The sequence below is a fragment of the Myodes glareolus genome, chromosome 13 (assembly GCF_982192425.1).
Source record: "Myodes glareolus chromosome 13, mMyoGla1.1, whole genome shotgun sequence".
NCBI lineage: Eukaryota > Metazoa > Chordata > Mammalia > Rodentia > Cricetidae > Myodes > Myodes glareolus.
In genome coordinates this window covers 71,802,228-71,822,461 of record NC_142038.1, presented here as the reverse complement: position 1 = coordinate 71,822,461, position 20,234 = coordinate 71,802,228, and the positions used below count along the sequence as shown (strand labels likewise).

At 45.7% G+C, this 20,234-nt stretch overlaps 1 protein-coding gene across 1 annotated transcript in view; it reads right to left on the bottom strand.

Annotated features, from left to right (window-relative positions):
* Kctd1 (potassium channel tetramerization domain containing 1) overlaps positions 1-17,047 on the bottom strand; it is a 201,785-nt gene extending 184,738 nt beyond the window's left edge. The window contains exon 1 of the mRNA XM_085700101.2: positions 16,908-17,047. Coding sequence (XP_085556227.1) covers positions 16,908-16,916 — 9 coding nt within the window. The 5' untranslated portion in view covers positions 16,917-17,047. The remainder of the gene's footprint in view (positions 1-16,907) is intronic.
* Positions 17,048-20,234: the final 3,187 nt, after the last annotated feature.

Here is a 20,234-nt window from a genome sequence, read left to right as displayed (position 1 = left end):
GGTTGGGATGACATCGCTGCAGCTGTCTGAGCCCTGACCACAGGTCAGGGACAGCGCATTCTGGATTGCTTCACTACTTCCCTTGCCCTGCAGGTGCCTTTCCTGTGCTCGGAACCCGGGCCCTGCCTTGATTCACTGTGCACGACACAGAAAGGGTGTCCTGTCTGTGGGGGTGCTGGGGGCCGAGGACCAGCATGGAACTAGAAGTCACCATGGCAACAGAAGCCAACGTTCTACAGCCTCATCTCTACCTATTGTCACATCTCCCATAGACAGCGCCAGAATTTGACTGTCACAGTTAACTTGGGGAAGTGATGACATTTATCCTCGAGATTAAAGGACCTTGCAGGCTTGTGGTGTGACAATATTCCATTAAATAAACATGGTTGGAATTCTAATTTCATATATAAATCTTGATGTTTAACACACATGAGGGGGAGAGAGAGGAGAGACAGAGAGAGAAAGAGAGAGAGAGAGGGAGGGAGGAAAGGAGGGAGGGAGAGAGAAAGATAGGGAGGGGGGAGGGAGAGACAGAGATAAACACACACACAGAGAGAGAGAGAGAGAGAGAGAGAGAGAGAGAGAGAGAGAGAGACAGAGAGACAAAGAGCTCACAGTGGAGTCTAGAAGGGAACACGTCCTTATATCATCTTCCCAAGTTTGATTCCAAACTTGCATTTCTGCTTCAATTGGAACAAGGCTGATGACCGATGGTACCACCTATGTGGAATACTAAGAAATTCAGTGATAGTTCCCCATTTTTCTAAATCACTTGAGGAAAAAAAAAACCATTCAGTTAAAGAAAAAGACAGTACTATATCAGGAACTAGACTGAGATTTGGTGACAAGCAGAGACCAAAGTGACCTGTAAGGTCAGTTAAGCAGCATGGGATACTGGAAGGCAGGGGAGGTCTCTACTCGAAGAGAAGTTAGAGAAAGCCCTGCGGAACATCTGCAGATCCATGTTTGGGATCCTGTTCTGCTCGGCCTTGCTACTACAACACACGAGGAAAGAAAATGATGTGAAAAGAAGAGTCAGGAGTGAGGGGAAGCTGAGTGTGTATGTATGTGTGCACACCTGTCTTGTTTTTAAGAGTGTGTATTTTATTCAGCTTGGATTCTATTACACACTTTCAGACCAGTTAGATTTAAACGAATTTATTTCTCATGATTCTGGAGGCCAGGAATTTCAAGATCAAGGTGCTGGCCACCTCAAGAGCTGGCAAGGGTTCTGTTCCTGGTGCACAGACAGTCACCTGCCTGCTGTGTACTCGGCAGCCTCTGGTGGGTAAGCCTTACTGACTAGAGACCCCTGGGTGTGTCCGGGGGGTTAACAGAGGTGGGAAGAACCACCCTGCAGTGGGTGTTGCACATCTGAGGGTTGAGGTCTCAGAGTGGAAAGAGGCTGAGCCAGCACGCAGTGCTGAGCTCCCTGGACACAGAAGAAGCGAGACCACTGCTCACCCTTCAGCCCGCGTAGACCAGGACACACCTGCTACCACGCCTGCTCTACCATGGTGAACTCCACCTCCTTGAGCTGCCATAAACCTCTCTTGCCTTAAGTTGCTTTTGTCAGGTATTTGTAAGAGCAAGTCTGAAGTAACTAATGCTGTCTCTTGACTCCTAAGCAGAGAAAAAAGATCTCACAGCTAATCTGACCAGGTAACGACTCTAGGCCTTTATGACTCTATTTTTCCTTAACTGCATGCCTAGAGGCCAGCTCTCCAAATACAGTTACACTAGAGTTTAAAGAAGAAAGATTTGAGGGTTGGGAGGACATGGACATGTGGATGGCCTAGCAGTTTCAAGCCAAGATCAAGGGGACTGAAGAGAAGAAGGAAATTTTGATATCAGAACCCCCCTATGAAGGAGGTAAGACAGTAAGAGAGTCTGCCAAGCACAGCCATAACAAGGGACACGCTATGTCCAGTGATAGTGACACCATCCAGACACTATTGCACAGCACTTAATTTCACCCACTTAACCTCTTTTTGCATGTGTCTGTATGCATGTTCATATATGTGCATGTGTGTGTGAGCCAGTGGTCATCCTTCGCGGTCTTCCTTAGTCACCTTGCTTCTGAGACAAGGCCTCTTACTAGCCTGGGACTCTCTCAGTAGGCCAGACTGACTGGCCAGTGAGTTCTAGACATGGGATATCATTGTCTACTGTTGGAGTTGGTGGTTAATGTAGTTCCCTTTCACCTCCCTATCACTGGGATGCCAGTGTGTACCATCGGGGTTGGCTGTTAATGTGGTTCCCTCTCATCTCCCTGTCACTGGGATACCAGTGTGTACCGTCGGGGTTGGCTATTGATATGGTTCCTGGGGACCAGACTCAGTTTTTCATACTTGCATAGCAAGCACGTTACTGACTGTGCTATTCCTTAGACCTTGATTAACTTCCTATCCTGTCACCCCAAGAATAAAAATGAACACCTGGATCACTGACTTGTTCCTCATTGTTTTGTAAGATTAGGGATAGCATCTGGCATAGACAAGACAAAAAGAACCCACACAAACAAAAAACAAGGCATATAAATCCTGTCTAATTGAACAGATGATTTTAAAACATGTTTAAAACTACATTTATGTATCGATTATGAGCACTTGGATGCACATGCCATAACACACATGCAGAGGTCTGAGGACAATCGGAAGAGAGTGGATTCCTGCTTCCTGCTGAGAATTTGTCCCAAGGATTGAACTCAGGTCCTTGGGCTTGGTAGCAAGGTTCTTTACTCACAGACCCATTTTGTCAACCAGAAGTAGATAATTTTTTTAATGGCACCAATTCAAGAATTATATGATAAACTGCCATCATCTCTCATGTCTCTAGGATGAAAAGGAAACCTTAGAAAGCCAAGAAGGACCAAGAGATCCAGGAAATGAAGGAATAAGGGGCAGGGGCTGTTGACTAACAGGGAAGCAGCAGCGAGGTGCAGAAGCAAAAGCCACGCTAACCAATGTGGAGCTCCCTCTGTAGCCAAGGATGACCCCAGCACTTGCTTGTACCACCAAATCCCTGGGGCTGCAGGCAGTGCCAGTAGGGTGTAGGGTATGCATTTCTACAGCTTGAACCCAGGGCCTCCCGAATATTAGGCGAGCACTCTACCAACTGAGCTGCATCCCAGCCCTGGAACACAGAACATTTGTAAACCCCACTATGAGCTCTCGAAGAGTCACAAACAGATCCTACATGTGGGCAGCCATACACACAAATCCATAATCCAGGGTTAGGAACTATTGTGTGCGCAGAACTTTGTCCCCCAGACAGCTGAGAAGCACTGTGCCTTCTCCATAAGGACACTGAGTTAATGCTGAAACTTAGCAGAACGTAGCTTTTGTTTCAGTTGTTAAAAAATGTATCTGTCTTATTCCTTAGTGGGGTAATTTAGAAATGTTCTTCCCAGGCATTTATAGTTTGCAGAAGAACTGTCAAAAATAACTGAAGTACATGAATATTGCAATTGTACAACGAAAAGAAAAGAAATCTAGGAGCACATTTTCAAAAGCAAAATCTGAATCTATGTCTGAAGTCTGAAATGCATTTAAATCGTATTATGTTTTATTTGCTCGTGTCTTTAGGGGTGTGTGCACTCATGTTTGCATGAGGGCAGTTTCTAAAGTTCAGAGAACTTGAGGGAGTTGGTTCTTTCCACCCACCAGGTTCAGCCTGGCTGACCGCAGGTAATCAGGCTTGGTAGTGGCAGGCACCTGTACCCCATGCACCGTTTCTCTGGGCCCTAAAATATATTTTGACTGACACAGTATTTAAGGTGAAGGGGTGAAGGGATGACCATGGAAGACTCCTTAAGTAATTATGTAGAATGAACCAGTTCAGCTTCTTTCCTTCCTCCTTCTCACTTAGTCTGTGTCTGTCTCTGTCTCCCTCTGTCTCTCTGTCTGTGTCTCTGTTTCTCTCTCTCTCTCTCTCTCTCTCTCTCTCTCTCTCTCTCTCTCTCTCTTTCTCTCTCATGTCTCTCTTTCTCGAAACAGACAGGGTTTCTTGGCATAGCTCTGGCTGTTCTGGAACTTGCTCTGTAGACCAGGTTGGCCTCGAACTCAGAGAATCCCCTGCTTCTGCCCCCGCGAGTGCTGGGATAAAAGGAGTGTGCCACCACTATTTGGCTTGGTTGTGCTTTTTAAATTATTTGAACTTCAGCTAGAAATATTCATAGTTTCTCATGCATTTGGACACAAAGACACATCAGAAGCAAAAGAATAGCATGGTGCAATGATTTGCATAAACATAAAGGTTTGATTGCAAGGGCCAAAAATGATGAGAAATAGCCCTGATTGTTTTAGGTGGGAGGTTGTAGAACTTCAATTCCACCTCACATTCTCAGTTCTGACTCATCTACCAACATGCTTGTCTGCCAGGGTACCCATGATTCCACCGGTTGTGAACTCTCATGGTTTTTCCTGCTCAGCAGTGACAGATGAACCGGGCAGAGGTTAGATCAAGATCTGGTTTTTCCTTCAGAAAGCCCTGCTTTTTATGCAGCTAGGGTGTCTTATGAAACCTGGGAATGACTCACCACTTCGTTCCTTCAGATCTCTGAAATATTTCAGCCACCCAAAAAGCAGACTTAATTCTGAATTTTTGGCTTTCTTTTAGAGACTGATGTGTTTAACGGCTTTGTTTGATGATAGCACAGGCTGCAGAGTCCAAACCCGCGAAAGCTCAGTTCCTAGAACCCACCTTGCCTCCCAAACTTCAAAGGGCATTTGCTTTATCCGTCTGTATATTTTTGAGAGGGTTCTTGATAAAGGTAGCACAGGCTCAGAATCCTCCTGCCTCCACGTCCCAAGGTCAGTGTCTTACACCCCACCCCCGGGCCAAGGAAGGGCTAAGTTAGTGCCTGCTTCAGGTGGCTTGCTTCACCCTTGTGTGTTGCCAGAACGCCTGCGTAGGAGTTGTTCTACTGGCCGTTCCTCAGAAGCGAAGGGAAGACCCTGTGGTGGAGTGGGCCTGTTGTGCCAAAACTTGGAAGGCGGAAGCAGGAGGATCAGGAGTTCAATCGTCTTTGACTCTGTAGCAAAGAAAGGGACTCAGCAAGTCACCTGACTTTCCCTACTTCCTCCGGAGAAGACCAGTAGCAAGACTAGGAGTGGAGTCTCTCAGGGGGTGGGGCCATCCAGGGTCTCTGCTAGCAGTTTAGGTTTCTGAAAATAGCTTAAAGGCTATAAATGTCCAAAGACCCCTCATTAAAAATGTAAAGTGATTTTTTAAAATGTTGATGTGATGTGTCACGTACAACGAGAACATAAGCCCATACACTCTCGTTGTTGATTTCCCGTGTCTGTAAATCAAGGCCGGGCTCTCCAAGGACCCATGATTAGAGCTTCATTTTTCACTCTGCAGTAGGAACACCATTGATTTGTCTTCTGGAGTCTGAGCATGAAATATAGCCAATGTATTTATGCTTCTTTTGAAATCCTCTCTCTCTCCTACCCCCATGTGGTCTCTTGCATCCCAGGCAGGCTCAAACGCCCCTGTGTAACCAAGGATGACCTTGAAGTTCTAATTCTACCTCTGCCTCCTGAGTGCTGGAATTACAGGACTGTGCCACCATCCCCGATTCATGATGACCCAGGGTCTCAAGGCAAACACTTTCCTCACTGAGCAACACCCTCATGTCCTGAAGGGCTTTCTTGTGGTTTTTATAGGTCAAGACATAACTATTCTCCCCATTTTACAGAGTCGCTGGGAAGAATTTGTGTCTGGAAAGTGCTTAATGAAGCGAGGTGTATGGTCAAAGAGTTAACAGCAGACTCAGGGCTCCGAGCAACTGGAAAACCAAGTTTCCAGTGCCCTACAAGACAGAACTACAAATTACTAGTCAGTAACATGTAGCGCTTTTCCCTTCATGGTGGCTCATGAATACTTAAAACTGAGTTATCATCTTTATTTAATTCTTAATTTCTGATGAATCCCAAGTCTTTTCAATGGAGCATGTGATAATATGTCCGATGCTGGGGCATAATAGCACTTTCCTCTGTTGATTTAATTAGGCATTCAGTATCCCCTCCACCCCCCCTTTCACTTCTTCCCCCCATCTTAACCCAGTCCCAGATAATTTCATTATCTGGGAAATCACAGTCGTGGATGCTAACACAAGTATATGTCTCCTCTCTGGCCCATTGTCCAGGAGGAAATGGGCTACTTGGAGATGCTGATGCTTCGAGCTTGGAGCTGTCTCTCTGCGCCTCAGTTGTTCCCATGGAGCAGCCAAGGCAGGTTTTAAAAGTTGATTTAATCTAGCTTTTCTCAATGCCAGAAAGTAAAAAATTTGACGCTTGGCAAGATCAGGAGTGTGCGTCACTGCCATCTGCTGGATGGAATGGGTATCGCACCAGCTCCCGAGACTCTCATAGTGTAACAAACTTCAGAACAGGGCGGGGTCAAAACAGGGTGGCTTATTTGCCGTCTTCCAACACCGGCTCTCATTGTCTGCATTGTTTGGTAACCCTACGGAATCTGCATAGGATGAATTTCCTGTGAGCACGAAGCTGGGTTCGATCTCCCAGCTCGTCTTACACTGGTTGTGGTGGCACACCTGCTGTCCCAGCACCGAGTAGGTGAGAGCAGGAGGCTAAAAAGGTCAAGGTTTTCATTAGCTGCACACAAAGTTTAAGGCCAGCTTGAGCTACATAAAAGCCTGTCTTTAAAAAACGAAACAAAGCAAAAAGTAAAAGAGGACTGTCTTTTAAACAAAGTTTGTCTGTCCCAAATGATTGATCTAGTTAATTAGACAATGCCGAAAGCCATCAGGTCAGGGCATCTGGCAGAACATGGATTCTCTTGTCAGTAGCAGAAAGGGCTTCCAGGAAGGCAAAGTCAGCATCTGGCTTCTAAACTATTTATTGAGCATCGACGCTGTTTGCCTCAAAGAACTGGGAATGGCCATAAGCCCTGGCAATGTCAGTACTTGAAGGCAGAGGCAGGACGATCAGAAGTTCAGGGCCAACTTTGACTAGTAACAAGTTAGAGGCCAGCCTGGGCTACGTGAGACCTGACTCAAGAAGAAGAAGAAGAAGAAGAAGAAGAAGAAGAAGAAGAAGAAGAAGAAGAAGAAGAAGAAGAAGAAGAAGAAGAAGAAGAAGAAGAAGAAGAAGAAGAAGAAGAAGAAACAAATAAACAAAACGGTTGCAGAGATGACTAAGCTCTTAAGAGCATTTGCTGTCCTTGTTGAAAACCTGGATTTGGTTCCTAGCTCCCACATGAAGGTCCATAACTACCTCCAACTCCATTCCAGATAATTTGACACCCTCCTTGGGCCTCCAGGCAACAGACCCCCACCTAGGGCAAATACATCCATTCACACACACACACACACACACACACACACAGAGAGAGAGAGAGAGAGACAGAGAGAGACAGAGACAGAGAGAGAGACAGAGACAGAGACAGAGAGAGAGAGACAGAGACAGAAATAAAACTTTGTAGAAAAATTAAAAGTAGGAGCTCAAAGGTTAGGTGCATTGCTGTACATTGCTGCTCTTCCAGAGGAAGAGTTAAGTTGGTTTCTACCCCATGTTGGGCTGCTCACAACACCTGTACACTAGCTCCACAGAGTAGCAAAAGCTCTTCTGGCCTCTGTGGGCATACAGACACATTGACATACATAAATAAAAAAATAAATAAACACTTAAAACCAAACCCATTCTAACAAAAAGAGGTGAGGAAAATAAACACAGCCTCTACTCTTAGACTTCGCTTTCTTCTGATGGCCAGCACATGACGGGCATGCGTGCCACACTTGATTCTCAGAATAGTTTTCAGGCCATTGCTGTCGTGTTTATAGTCAGCCCATACTGTTACTCAGGCACAGGACAGGAAACCGCTACCAATTCCTTTACAGTCAGAATACCAAGGCTTAGAAAAGTGAAGTTCATCAAGACGATACAGTTAGAAACTGATGGAGGCAGGTGTGAGTATGGGCTCATGGAGCAGGTAGGTTTAGGGGAGAATTGTTAATGCCCTGGACCAACGTAGTGTTTGATTCTTTCAGAGATACTTGGTCTGTGGTTCAATATACATTTTCTGTTCCATTAGCTACAGATTTCCAGCAAAGTGAGATTAGTATCCAAATAGTAAGTGATGCTGACAGCACAGGAAGGAAGCATCAGGAAGCACCTCCCGCTTCTAGAGAGCCTTTGAAATCCTTCAGATAGCACTCTCTCCAGCTCAGAAGGCTCTGTCCTAGTGCCAGCCTGTGGCAGCAGCAGGGGCCACTGGCAGCTCACTCTGAGTACAAAAACAAACCCACATTTTGATTGACCTGGAGGAGTATGTGTGAGTGTATACTTTGCTCAGCAAGAGCTTTACAACTGGGATGTTCTGATGGCAGCAATCACAAACCACTTTGTTGTGTACTTAGATATAAGGGTTACGCACGTTGGTGTGTATATGTGTGTTGGCATGTGAGAAAGCCTGGGGCTGTTATCAGGTGTCCACCTCAATGGTTCTCCATCTTCTTTTTTGAGAGAGACTCTTCCGCTGGATCTGAAGCTGACTGTTTCGGCTAGATTGGCTGGTCATTGAGCTCCCAGCATCTGCCTCCCCTCTCCTTACCCCCCCCTCACTGCTGGAGTTACGGGTGAGAAGCCCCATATTAGGCTTTTATGTGGGTGCTGGGGACCCAAACATAGGTCCTCATGTGTGTGTGCAGGAAACACCTTTACCTGTTGAGCCATCTCTCCACCACTTCAAACCATTTTGACTCTTTGCTTTTTCTCTTATGAATGGCATAGCAGTGGGAGAAAAGTGTGGGAAGAGAATGAATGGAGCTGATGGCAGTGCCAGAACACTGCAGAGTGCCTATCAGAATGCTGAGAACCAGGCGGCAGAGGCAGAAGGCTCTCTCTGGGTTTACGGCTAACCAGATCTACAGAATTCCACTTAGTGAAACTATAGTTTTCACATAGTGAAAGCCTCCATCTTAGAAACAAACAAACAAAAAGCCTCTCATATTAGCCTAGATTGGAGCGCAAGCTAGGAATGTTCATGGAACAATAAAGAGGTTAATGCTAAGGTTGGCTGTGGTAATGCATTATTATGAAATAACACATCCAAAGGGACCAAAGCTTTTGCTGGACCCCATAGTCAAAGTTAATAATATACTTTAAAGTCATGTAAGACTTGAGATTGTTATCATATTGCATAGTAAGCCTGTTTATTTAACCTGCCTTTAAAAGAACAATGTAAAAACCAACTTTACTTTCCTTGGATTTCCCATATAATCAACTTTTATAACCTAAGCTAATGCATAGCTGTAATCTTAAATTACGTATTCTTCCTTGCTCCAGACCCAAGTATATGTGTATGTGTGCACGTGTGTGTGTGTGTGTGTGTGTGTGTGTGTGTGTGTGTGTGATGGTAATGAATGCTGGAAACAGAAAACAGACTGAAAGCAGCCTTATAAACGAGCACTCATCACAAACGCTGGAAACAGCATTTGGATAGTGCTGGGCAGCGCTGCTAGAGTCAGTGACTTGTGAAACTCTGTTAAAGATTTTTATAAGGTACCTATTCCTTCCCGCTTTCTGTCCTGTTAAGTAAACACAGAGCAAAGCCCTTTGTTAGGGAGGAACAGACGCAGACATGTAAGGACGGACGGACGGACGGACGGGGACACACACACACACACACACACACACACACAGACATGGAAGTATGGAGAGAGGGACAGAGAGACAGATAAGGCAGCATTTGGGTAGGCTCAGATTCAAGTTCATGCAACAACAGGAATGACAGAAGAAAGGATTCAAATCTAGCTTCACTCTTGGTTAAATTACACCAAGGGGAAGCTTAATAATTTCTTTTCCTTAATTCAATACCAACACTTTATTGGTGACTCTGAGTTTATCATTAATACTTTCCACCTGCCACATCTGAGAGCGAGTTCACTGGGTTAGAATCGCTGCTTTACCGCCACCCCAGACTTACACTACCTCCTATAAGTGTTGTAACTAGTGTTATTCCAGGGGTTCAGTGAGGTGTGGTGGATTTGCTTCTCTTAACCATGGACGTTCCCAGTGTCTGGGCACTCATGAAGCCAGGACACAGTAGGATTCAAGCATGCAGAGGGGTAAGCTTCCAGAATTGGGCTGGTTCCTCCAATAGTGTATGCCTTGGGGTGTTTGATGATGTGCATACTCTTAGCAACCACACAAGGGAGGTTGGAATGGAACTCCGGGTGATACGGCCGAAAGGATGTATGTTTATCTAATCAGAGCTCACCCCCAAGACTACCTGCATGCGAACCAGCAAGAAAAAAATGTTTTAAGAAATTCATTTGTGTATCAAACTCCCATGAAGAGAATGGTATTCACATTATTTCCTGGAAATAACTGAAGCCTGAATTTTCTGGAAGGATCCCCAGCCTGGAATTTTTTGGAGGAAGTACAAGCAGAAAGAGACATACTATTATAAAAGATCTGTGTCAGGCTTCTTCAGTGGAAAGTCCCTTCCTAATATATTTTGATATTGAAAGCAAGATCACTTAATGCCCAATTCTAAATTACTTAAAAATCAGCCAACTGTCAGTAGTAAGTGCTGTGTTGGTAATGAACAACATACTGGACAAAATGATTTCCTAGCAGGTCTCTATCTTTTAGGAATCTAGACATCAAGGAATACGTTTTGTAGAAATAAGAACAAACTGAAAAAAAAAAAAACCAAGATATCAGAAGTACCAAAATGCTCACTTATATAGAAATACGAAAGGCTGCATGGAGATCAGTAGAGCAAATTTGAGATGCAGGGATCATTATAGTTTGAATTTAAAATATTCCCCAACTGGTTGATGGTCTGGAGTTCTCCAGTGGATGAAGGTATTTTAGGGGGCTGTGGATTGTTTAGGAGGTGGGCCTAGGCGGTAGAAATGGGTCACTAGGAAGTCCCCAGTACCAATTTCTGTACTTCCTAGTTAGTCACCATGTAAATAAATAGCCCCCACAGGAGCTTGCAGGCCCAAACTGAACCTCTCTCCCAAACCTTCCTCCCTACCATGTCTTTCTCATTATAAGTTGAAACCCTCTGAAACCAAGAACCAAGATGAACATTTCTTCTCCTAATTGCTTCTGTCTTAGATTTTTTTTTCCCCCAGCAACACAAATGTCACTGTGGTGGTAGGAATGGCCTCCACAGGCTCATAGCTTCAAATGCTCAGTCTTTAGGGAGTGGAGCTTGACAGGGATTAGGGTGTGCGGCCTTGCTGAAGGAAGTATGCCACTGGGAACGGGCTTTGGGGTTTCAGAAGCCCAAGCCAGGCCCAGTGTCTGTCTCTTCCTGCCACCTCTGGATCCAGATGAAGAACTCTCAACTACCTCTTCAGCACCATGTCTTCTGTGTGTCTCCGTGCTTCCCACCATGCTGATAATGGACTAAACTTCTGAAAAAGTATGTCCCAATTAAATGTTTTCTTTTACAAGAGTTCCCAAGGTCATGGGGTCTCTTCACAGCGATAGAACACTGACCAAGACAGTCACCTATACAAAGGACAGATGCACAAAAATCTATCAAAGTAGGAGACAATGTAAGGGTTATTTGTGTAGTTACAGGTCTTTCCTTCCTTCCTTCCTTCCTTCCTTCCTTCCTTCCTTCCTTCCTTCCTTCCTTCCTTCCTTCCTTCCTTTCTTCCTTCCTTCCTTCCTTATGACATGCAATGATTATACCATTTGTATGTAAATGTCTTTAAAAGGTGGAGTTGAAATTAATTTTTTATTATTCACTTATTTTGTTTATGTATATGTGTGCCTTGCCTGCTACAGTTTATGTGCACCACATGCAAGGTAGAAACTCACAGAAGACAGACATCATAAGTCACTGTGAGCCAACATGTGGGTGCTGGAAACCAAACTCAGGTCCTCTGCAAGAGCAGTAAGCAATCTTAACCATTGAACAATCTCTCCAGTCACTAAACAATTCATTTCTAGTCATTTAATGCCTTAATGTTTTAAAAAATTACTAGTATTATGCGCAATAACATATTTCATACATTGACATGATATATGCTATTCACCCCATTTCCTTCCCTTGTTGCTCAGCTACTGCCCGTGCCTCCCCTCTTCCCACCCACTCCTCCTACTTTCAAATTGTTTTCAGTGACCCAACGAAGTGAATTAGATTTGCTTACAGGGGCATGGATGCGGAGTTATTTATAACACAGGCAGCTTGCCAGTCACGACACCACCGGCTTTATGAGATTCTTGACACAATGTGTGTTATAAGACACAGACCTGATTTTGTTCCAGTAGGTTAAACACAAGACTCACTCAACGATGACTCCCAGCTTATTAAGCTAGTTATACAGACCTCACAGGGCAGGCCATAAAGACAAAAGGGGCTTGGAGGACAGGATGCGAAGGGCAGGCAGACGAGGGCCTGAAGGACCGCAGGCCCTGCACAGGACTGCAGAACTAACGGAGCAATTGAAGAATGACCAGACCAGATGCCTTGGCTGCCTTTGTGAATTCAGATGCCCTGGGTGTGAACGAGGCTTCTCATTACCAAAGCCGGCACCCTGAACACCACCATCTACTTGACTAACGTGCCCTGAATCCATTACGTTTCCTGCTGTGTTACTTAAGGAAGCAAAGGTTTGCTTGGACTTACAGTGTGAGGAGTACAGTCCATCTCCGAGGGAGAGGCATGGTAGCCATGGCTTTACGGTGGCAGGCGTATGCTGGTGGACTCTGCACACACTTACAACATGTTTGGACTGCTAGCGGAGAGTGCGCAGGAAGCAGGGCCAGGATATGAAGCTCAGAGCCCACCCTCAGTGGCCTGCTTCCTTAAGTTAGGTGTACCTCCTAAAGGGTCCATAATCATCCAAATCTATAGCACCAGCTGCTGTCTCCTTGGAGGGCACTTCACAGCCGAGTTACAACATGCCCCAAATCTCGACATTCAACACTTCTCCCTCCTTGGGGTCCTGTAACCAACCTGTCCCTGGGTTCTACACTGTTTACCTTCTAAGGGGATCTCAAATTCTTTCACCACTGTTCTGTCACTAGCTACATCTGCTCGTGCCTAACCACCGTAATAGGCGATGCAAGGGTTACATATCACCCACCCTGGGCTGTCTAGTTATCTACCTATGTACTTCCAGATCTGTCCTTTCAATGCACGCACTATGCTACGCCTCTCCCACCTACCCCTCGGTGTTACTCTGAGGGTTTAAAACCAGATTTTCATCCTGCAGCCCAGATCTTCCACCTGCCTCTCCAACATTTAGATCTCAGAATCTAGAGCTTTCTCTGGAAATCTGACCCCAGTCCTGGCTGTTTCGACCCTCTTTGGTTCATTCTACTGAAATTTCCCGTTTCTTCCAAAGCTCTAATCTCTTATCAGTTGTTCGGTTATTCGGTGAATGTCTGTCTCTGTAATCAAGCAATCATGGCGCTGCATGCTGTAACCACCATGGTGTCTCCAGTATCTAGTGGGGAGTTTCCTGTACAGCCAGCGCTAATAAATAATGGGTGAATGAATGCATGCACTTCAGAAAATGATTCTTAAAAGTTAACCTCATCTTCCTCTTCCCAGAGCTCTTAAACCAAACTCTTCAAAAGAAAGCCTTAGTTCCGTCTAGTACATTTTCATGAATGTGAAGTCAGGGAGCTGCTGCTGTTCCCAGGGAAGGGAAGTCCAATTGTTTCTCAAGCCTTCATGGGGAAGCTCTCAAACTTAGCAAGCACGCACACACATATCCAAAAGATTATATTCCCGTGATGCTTCATCTTCAGGATAAATGTTTTGCTTATTGGAAAATAATAAATAAAACTGAAAAAAGTTCAGAAATGCAATTTAAAAGGTAACTTTCAGAAAGCCTTGTTTGAGTGACTCACCCAGGATATAAAGGGGAGATCTGAGCACATTTCAGGCTGCTGCAGCAATCACATTGAGTTTAGAAAGACTAGAAAGCATTGCTAAACTCAGAGCCAAACGAAAGTCTAATTTCAGAACACTCTCCAACAAATACAACTTTCACTGTTTATGTTTGTGTTTTAAAAGAAATTGCTTTGGGTAAATAATTTGATACAGGCAAGCCTAAAATGCAGGATTCAGTGCAAACTGAGTGGTACATTTTCACCTGTCCATGGAAGTCTTTCTTAAGGTAATTCCTTTCCAAATGCTTGGGCAGCATAAAATGGGCGGTAATTGCTGAATACTCTCCCCCAAATATGGAGAATAACCAGGAAGGCAAAATTGCTTATGAACTAGGCCTTCACTGAACACTCTTATTATACAAGGTCTGGTAAAGGATTACAAAGCCAACAATTGTACAGCTAGAAGAGAGACCTCTAGTGTGTGCTCGGGGAGTTTATATTGTGCTTCGGGCATAATTAATAGAGCAAAAACCACTGCAGTCATTTTGCATGCCGTGCTGGGAGATTACCCCCCCCACACACACACATACACAATCATTCATTCTTAATGCATCTAGAGATTTCTTCGCAGTAAACCTACGGCACTTTTGACTAGTCAGTTATATTTTCCTTACACACAAAAGTCCCATTCCGTGAAGTTCTCTCTGATCTGAAGTTATAAAGTTCCAGGGTCACCTTTGTCACCTCACTGGTAAACAGTTAACCTACTGCTATTCTTACTGTCACCAGCAGCTCTTCTCAATCTGCATCAGCCAATCCTACACAGACAGCCCCTTCTTGGAAGCCACATGCCACCAAAATCTAAATCGGCATCTTGCCCATTATCCCCGAGACAAATGAACTCACTGCTATTTAAAATTCGCCTAGCCGGCTGGCTATCAGCTCCCACAGCCTCCCAGACAAGCAGGTGAATTTCTTGATTTAATGAATCATACATGGTCCAAATTTAATGGATCATTCCACAACATCAGTCTCAGCCTTTAGAAATCCTTTATTTTCGTTTTTTTCCACATTAAAAACATTTGAGATCCACACAGAAAACGCTTCCCCTGGAATGCACACACATAACACACGAAACAGGAGGTCTCTTAAGGAGTCTACTGCTGAGAAGGTAAAAGCATTTTGCTCATTTTTAATTTGCTAAAACAATCCAAGCATGCTTGGTACCCAGAGGGTATTCTCAAATAAACTTGTATCTCCGGCTGCCAGCTTAGTTGATTGAAAACAGAAGGCAAACGTTTCTTAAAGAATGAGTATGTTAAACTGTGTGTCTCTCTGAGTGCCATCAAGGCGCGCGCGCGCGCACACACACACACACACACACACACACACACACACACGGGAGGCGGTGGGCAAAGCAGCCAGTCCTATGGTCTAAACGGTAGTATAATATTTGTACAATATTTGGACCAAATTACTTCTGCCTGCTGCGGTGTTTCTCCTGGCCAGGAAGTCAGAGCCAAGGGGTCCTGGACAGTTCCCGCGTGCAATCGCCACGTACAAAGCCGACCGCCCCATCGAAACTTTGCTAACTTTGTCCTCTCCGGCCCAGCCGGACCCCGAAGCACAGAGACAGTGAAAACGTGTTTACACTGGAAAATCATTTCCACGACAGCCTGAATGTTGGAAAGCACAAAGGCAATCCCTATCGGCCCGCGATCGCTAGAAAGTTGTATGTCGGACGCCTGTGCCAGGCCGGCATCCAGGCAAGGAGTCCCCGCACCACAGGTTCTCCCTACCCTTCTAGGACGTTCAGAGGCTCCACCTCACTTAGGAAGCAATTCACCACAACGTGTCACCCTCCCCGTTCTTTTTTCCAGGACGTGAGGACTCTTATTTTCCAGCCAGGTCCCTCTTGGGGGCAGGAGAGGAAGCGCACACCACAATTCCACCAAGAGGGGAGGCAGGCTGGGGGTGGGGAGGAAAGAGGTCAGAAAAGAGCCAAACTGACTCTCTTCCTCCCACCCATGCGCCCCGGAGCACCGGTTCAGACCGCGCACACCGGTGGCGACCAGGAAACTCTGTCCCTTTAAGTCAACAGTGGCCGCCAGAGGAGGAGGAGGAGAAGGGAAGGACCGGGCTCTGGACTCGGCGTTGCTGGCTCGGGGAGAGGAGGTGAACGCCAAAAGCCACCACCGTTACCTGCGGCATCTGCAGCCATCCCCCACCCCAGCGCCCAAGTCCGCGCCTGCCTCCCAAGGAGACTTCTTAATCCCAGCTCACTAACGAGAGAGGAGGTGGAGAGGAAGGGGAACCGGCGCTTTTTAAAAATAAATGAAACATTTGCACCCAGAGAGGGGGGGAGGGGAAATGGGAGGAGATGGGAAAGGGCTTTAAAGGCGCCCGAGTGGGCGGAGGCGATGAATCTGGATCAACCCGGGTTGCACGCGGGCCGGCTCTCGGCACTAGCCGCGGCTCACAAAAGGGCTCGGCCGGGGAGAAAAGGGAAGGGATCAATAAATAAATAAATAAAGCGCCCCGGGGCCCCGATCCGCTCAGCAGCCACAATGGCGTCTTTGAGCGGGTGTCCCGGGGGGCGCCGCCAAGGCTGGCTGCGAGCTGGGCGACGATCCCCACCCCCACGAGATAGGCGCCGAGCCCCGGGGCGCCCCGGGAAGAATGGACTGCGCGGCAGGCGGGAGCACGGACGGGCCGCGAGGGGTTCGAGAGCCGCGGGGCTGCGCTCCGAGACTCAGGACCCGGCCGTGGGGACCCCCCCTCCGCCCGCCCCAGCCCGGTCGGCGCGCAGGCTACCGACCCCGCGGAGCCCCGACTCGGACTCCCGTGGCCACCGCCCGCGCCCGCTCGGCTCCCTCTGCCAGGAAGAAAACCGAGGAGCCGCAGCCGGTGCGAGCGGCTCCCTAGCCGCCGTCCGCGCCCGGCTGCGTGTGTGCGAGTGTGCCGCGCTCTCGCCCCATGCCTGGCACATGCGTAAAAGCGAGTTGCGCCCAAAGTCCCAGCCATACCCTCCTTAGCAAATAATAACAAACCCAAACCGTCAGATCTTACCTGAAACATTGAAGCACAAAGTCTCTCTCCAAGTCCCCTTTTCCTTTTCCTCTCCCCCCTTTTCCGATTTCTCTCCCAGCGATCTGCTCGCCTCGCCACACCAGAGAGAAATGCAATAGCTTGGCTAAGGTAGACAGAACAAAATACAGAGGAGAGTTGCTCCAGGGCTTTGAAACCCCTCAAGGCAAGGATCAGGATACAATTAGCTCGCGCCTCTACCTCTAGTCCAAATCTCCAAAATAAAACTTAAATCAAATTAACCGATCACAGGGCTCACAGTTGATCTTCAAAAATAAAGACTTACATAGACTATAGAGAAATATACATATAGAAATTTTCCTCCGATTTTTTTGTTGGAAAAACAGTCTCATTTCAGCCCCCAACTTGCTTTTTACTCTCCTCTTGCACAGAAAAGCTGATTTTAATCGTTGTGATTAGTTTTGATGTAACGTGTCCGCAGGCGATTTCTACAAATGGATGGAGTGTTTCTTTGCCAAAAGAGGGAAATGCAGCAGATGATGATAATTACAAGAATTGTTGGTTGTTTCTTTTTATTTGTGTTTAGGGCTCTCGCTTCACTTTCTCGAGTTGACCTGACGTTACTGTTACAGAAAGGTCGCACAACTTGTTGATGAGTCTTGCCGCCCTGTCTGATCAAAGGCTAGGTGATAATTTGGCCATAGAACAGCATGGTTTTGGTTCCTTTGGCGACATAAATATCCCAAATGACGTGGATAAAAATAAGCACATGCAGCCTGCTTTGCCCCAATCAAGTCTGAATCAGTGCCTGAGGGTGATACACAAACTCATTTCAAATGTTCAACCATGCAGAATTGTAAAAAGATTGAAGGAGTTACACTGCATTTTTTTTTTAGTGGCAAAATTAACAGAAAACAAAACCTAACATACCTACCATTTAGATTTATTTATCAACCTTCTGAACAAACCTCCTGTATTCTCTCGCTGCTTCCCCTGGTACCTTTGTAGGGAATTTGTATGAGTTCATTATTTGATGGAGGCAAAGACATCTCCCCAGCTGCAGCTCTGACTTCTGACTGTCTTCTCCTCCATCTCTTCTTCCTCTCTAGGTCTTTGTTCAAAGACTTTTGCTGAAGACTGTCTTTTAGAGTAATTCTTTTCAGTTAGAGTGGGATATTTGATTGTAAACTCAAGGGTCACCTCCCATTAGTGTTAAATCTTTGCAGCACACATTTTGAAATGGTATGTTTTTGAGTGCTTCACAGTTCATTAATTCAAAGACTTTGCTGACACTTCATATATATACATGTATATATACATAAGCATGTGTATAAACACAAACACAGAGGAGGGAGGGAGAGGGAGGAGGGCAGGGGGATGGGGTGGTTGTACAGCCTGTACAGCCAAGGATACAGAAACAGGAAAACCGACACAGAACCAGATATGCCTTGCAAATATTTGTAGCTGGCAGCGTTTTACAGGAAGTGATTTTTACCCTTCATTTTATCTCATGGGGTGAGGAAGTGCTTCAATGTCAGCAGAAAAAGAAAGGATTACGGTTTTTGTTTGTTTTTTTTAATAGGCCCCAACAAACCAATCTGCAATGACTCAAGAGACTGATGTTACGATGAGAACTAGGGATGGTGGTTGGTTTTTATACGTAGTGTGAAAGTGTGTTGATATGGGCATTTGCTTTGAAAACATCATTCCTTTGGAAGAAGAAAACAAAGATATGTTAGAAAGCAACACAAAGAGACCCATAGTTTTTTTGCATATTGTCTTTGGTAAATATATTCTGTAAGCTGAAATAAAATGTTTAACTTCACTACAAAAAGCTAAATTCAACAGAATTAATGGTTCATTTTTCAAATGTTGTTAACATAGAGAAGTGAGGAGGAAGAGGCCTCAGCAGAAAAAAAAAGCCCAGTCATTTGATATGGAAACTTAAGCAATGTGAGGATCTCTTACTGGAAACACCTAGAATAAGGAGAGTTCAGATTTTCAAATAAAGCATATACATAAAGAGACAGGAATGGATGGGATCCAGCCCAGAACATCACATTCACTTATGTCTTACGTAATACCTTCCGTGAACAGCCTGAAGGTAAAAACACACATTTGTGTGGGGTGTCGATGCATGTGTTTATGTATGTATGTGTATGTATGCAGATGCAATTTCGTGTGTGTGTGTGTGTGTGTGTGTGTGTGTGTGTGTGTGTGTGTGTGTAGGCCAGAGGTCAACATCTAGTGTTTTTCTTTTGCTTTAGATTTTTGAGACAGAATCTCTTACTGAAGCTCACGGATCCAGCTAGACTGAGTGACCAGCAAACCCCAAGAATGCGCCCACCTCTGGCCTCTCAGCTCTGGTGTCACACATGTATGCTGCTGTACTTGTTCTTGAAGAGTAAGAGTTTCTGCTGAGCCAATCTCCCTGCCACTGTGCAACATATTCGAGAATCTTGTGCCTCAAACGAAGTCTCACAGTGTGGAGTTTTCCGCTTGCGCCGTCAATCACAGTGCTACTCAACGACTTTCAACTTTTGGAGCATGTGATAGCTTTAGCTGTCAATTTACGGAATCTAGAATCTTCTAGGAAGAGTCTCAATGACAAATTGTCTAGATCAGGTTGAACATGTCCATGGGTAATTATTTTGATAACGTTAGTGAAGTGGGAAGACTAACCCATGTGTGTAGCAGCATCTCGTAGGCAGGTATCCTTAGCTGTGCAGAGTAGAAACAGCAAGCCAAGCACAGGCTTTCCTCCCTCCCTCCCTCCCTCCCTCCCTCCCTCCCTCCCTCCCTCCCTCCCTCCCTCCTTTCTTCCCTCCCTCCTTTCCTCCCTCCCCCCTTCCCTTCCCTTCCTTATCTATTTCTTTCTCTGTGTTTGACTGTGGATGTGATTTGACTTCTTCACACTTCAGATTCCTGATGCTGTGACTTCCCTGTCCTATGGTAGACAAACCTGGAACTGCCAGTGAAACCAACCCTTCCTTCTTCAGCTGCTTTCGCAAGTCATTTTATCACAGTAACAGAATAAGAAACTAAGGCACAGCATTTCAGAGTTTTGGAATCAGGGATTTTCAACCTGTTTGTTAAGGCCATGACTTAGAGGGAATATTAATTAAGAAACAGAAACACTTCCCCCTCAACTCTCAACCCCACGTGTCTTGTGGAGAACAATGCACTGCTATCCTGGGGTGTTAGAGCTGGACGCTCCTTGGCAGGCTCCTATGTCGTCATCATCATTTCAGAGATGAAGGTGGGAAGTAAAGCAGTTTGTCTACTTGTTTTCAAAGGTTTCGCTTTTGTTGGTTATTATCGCGTGTGTCTGTGCCGGATGAGCGGGGA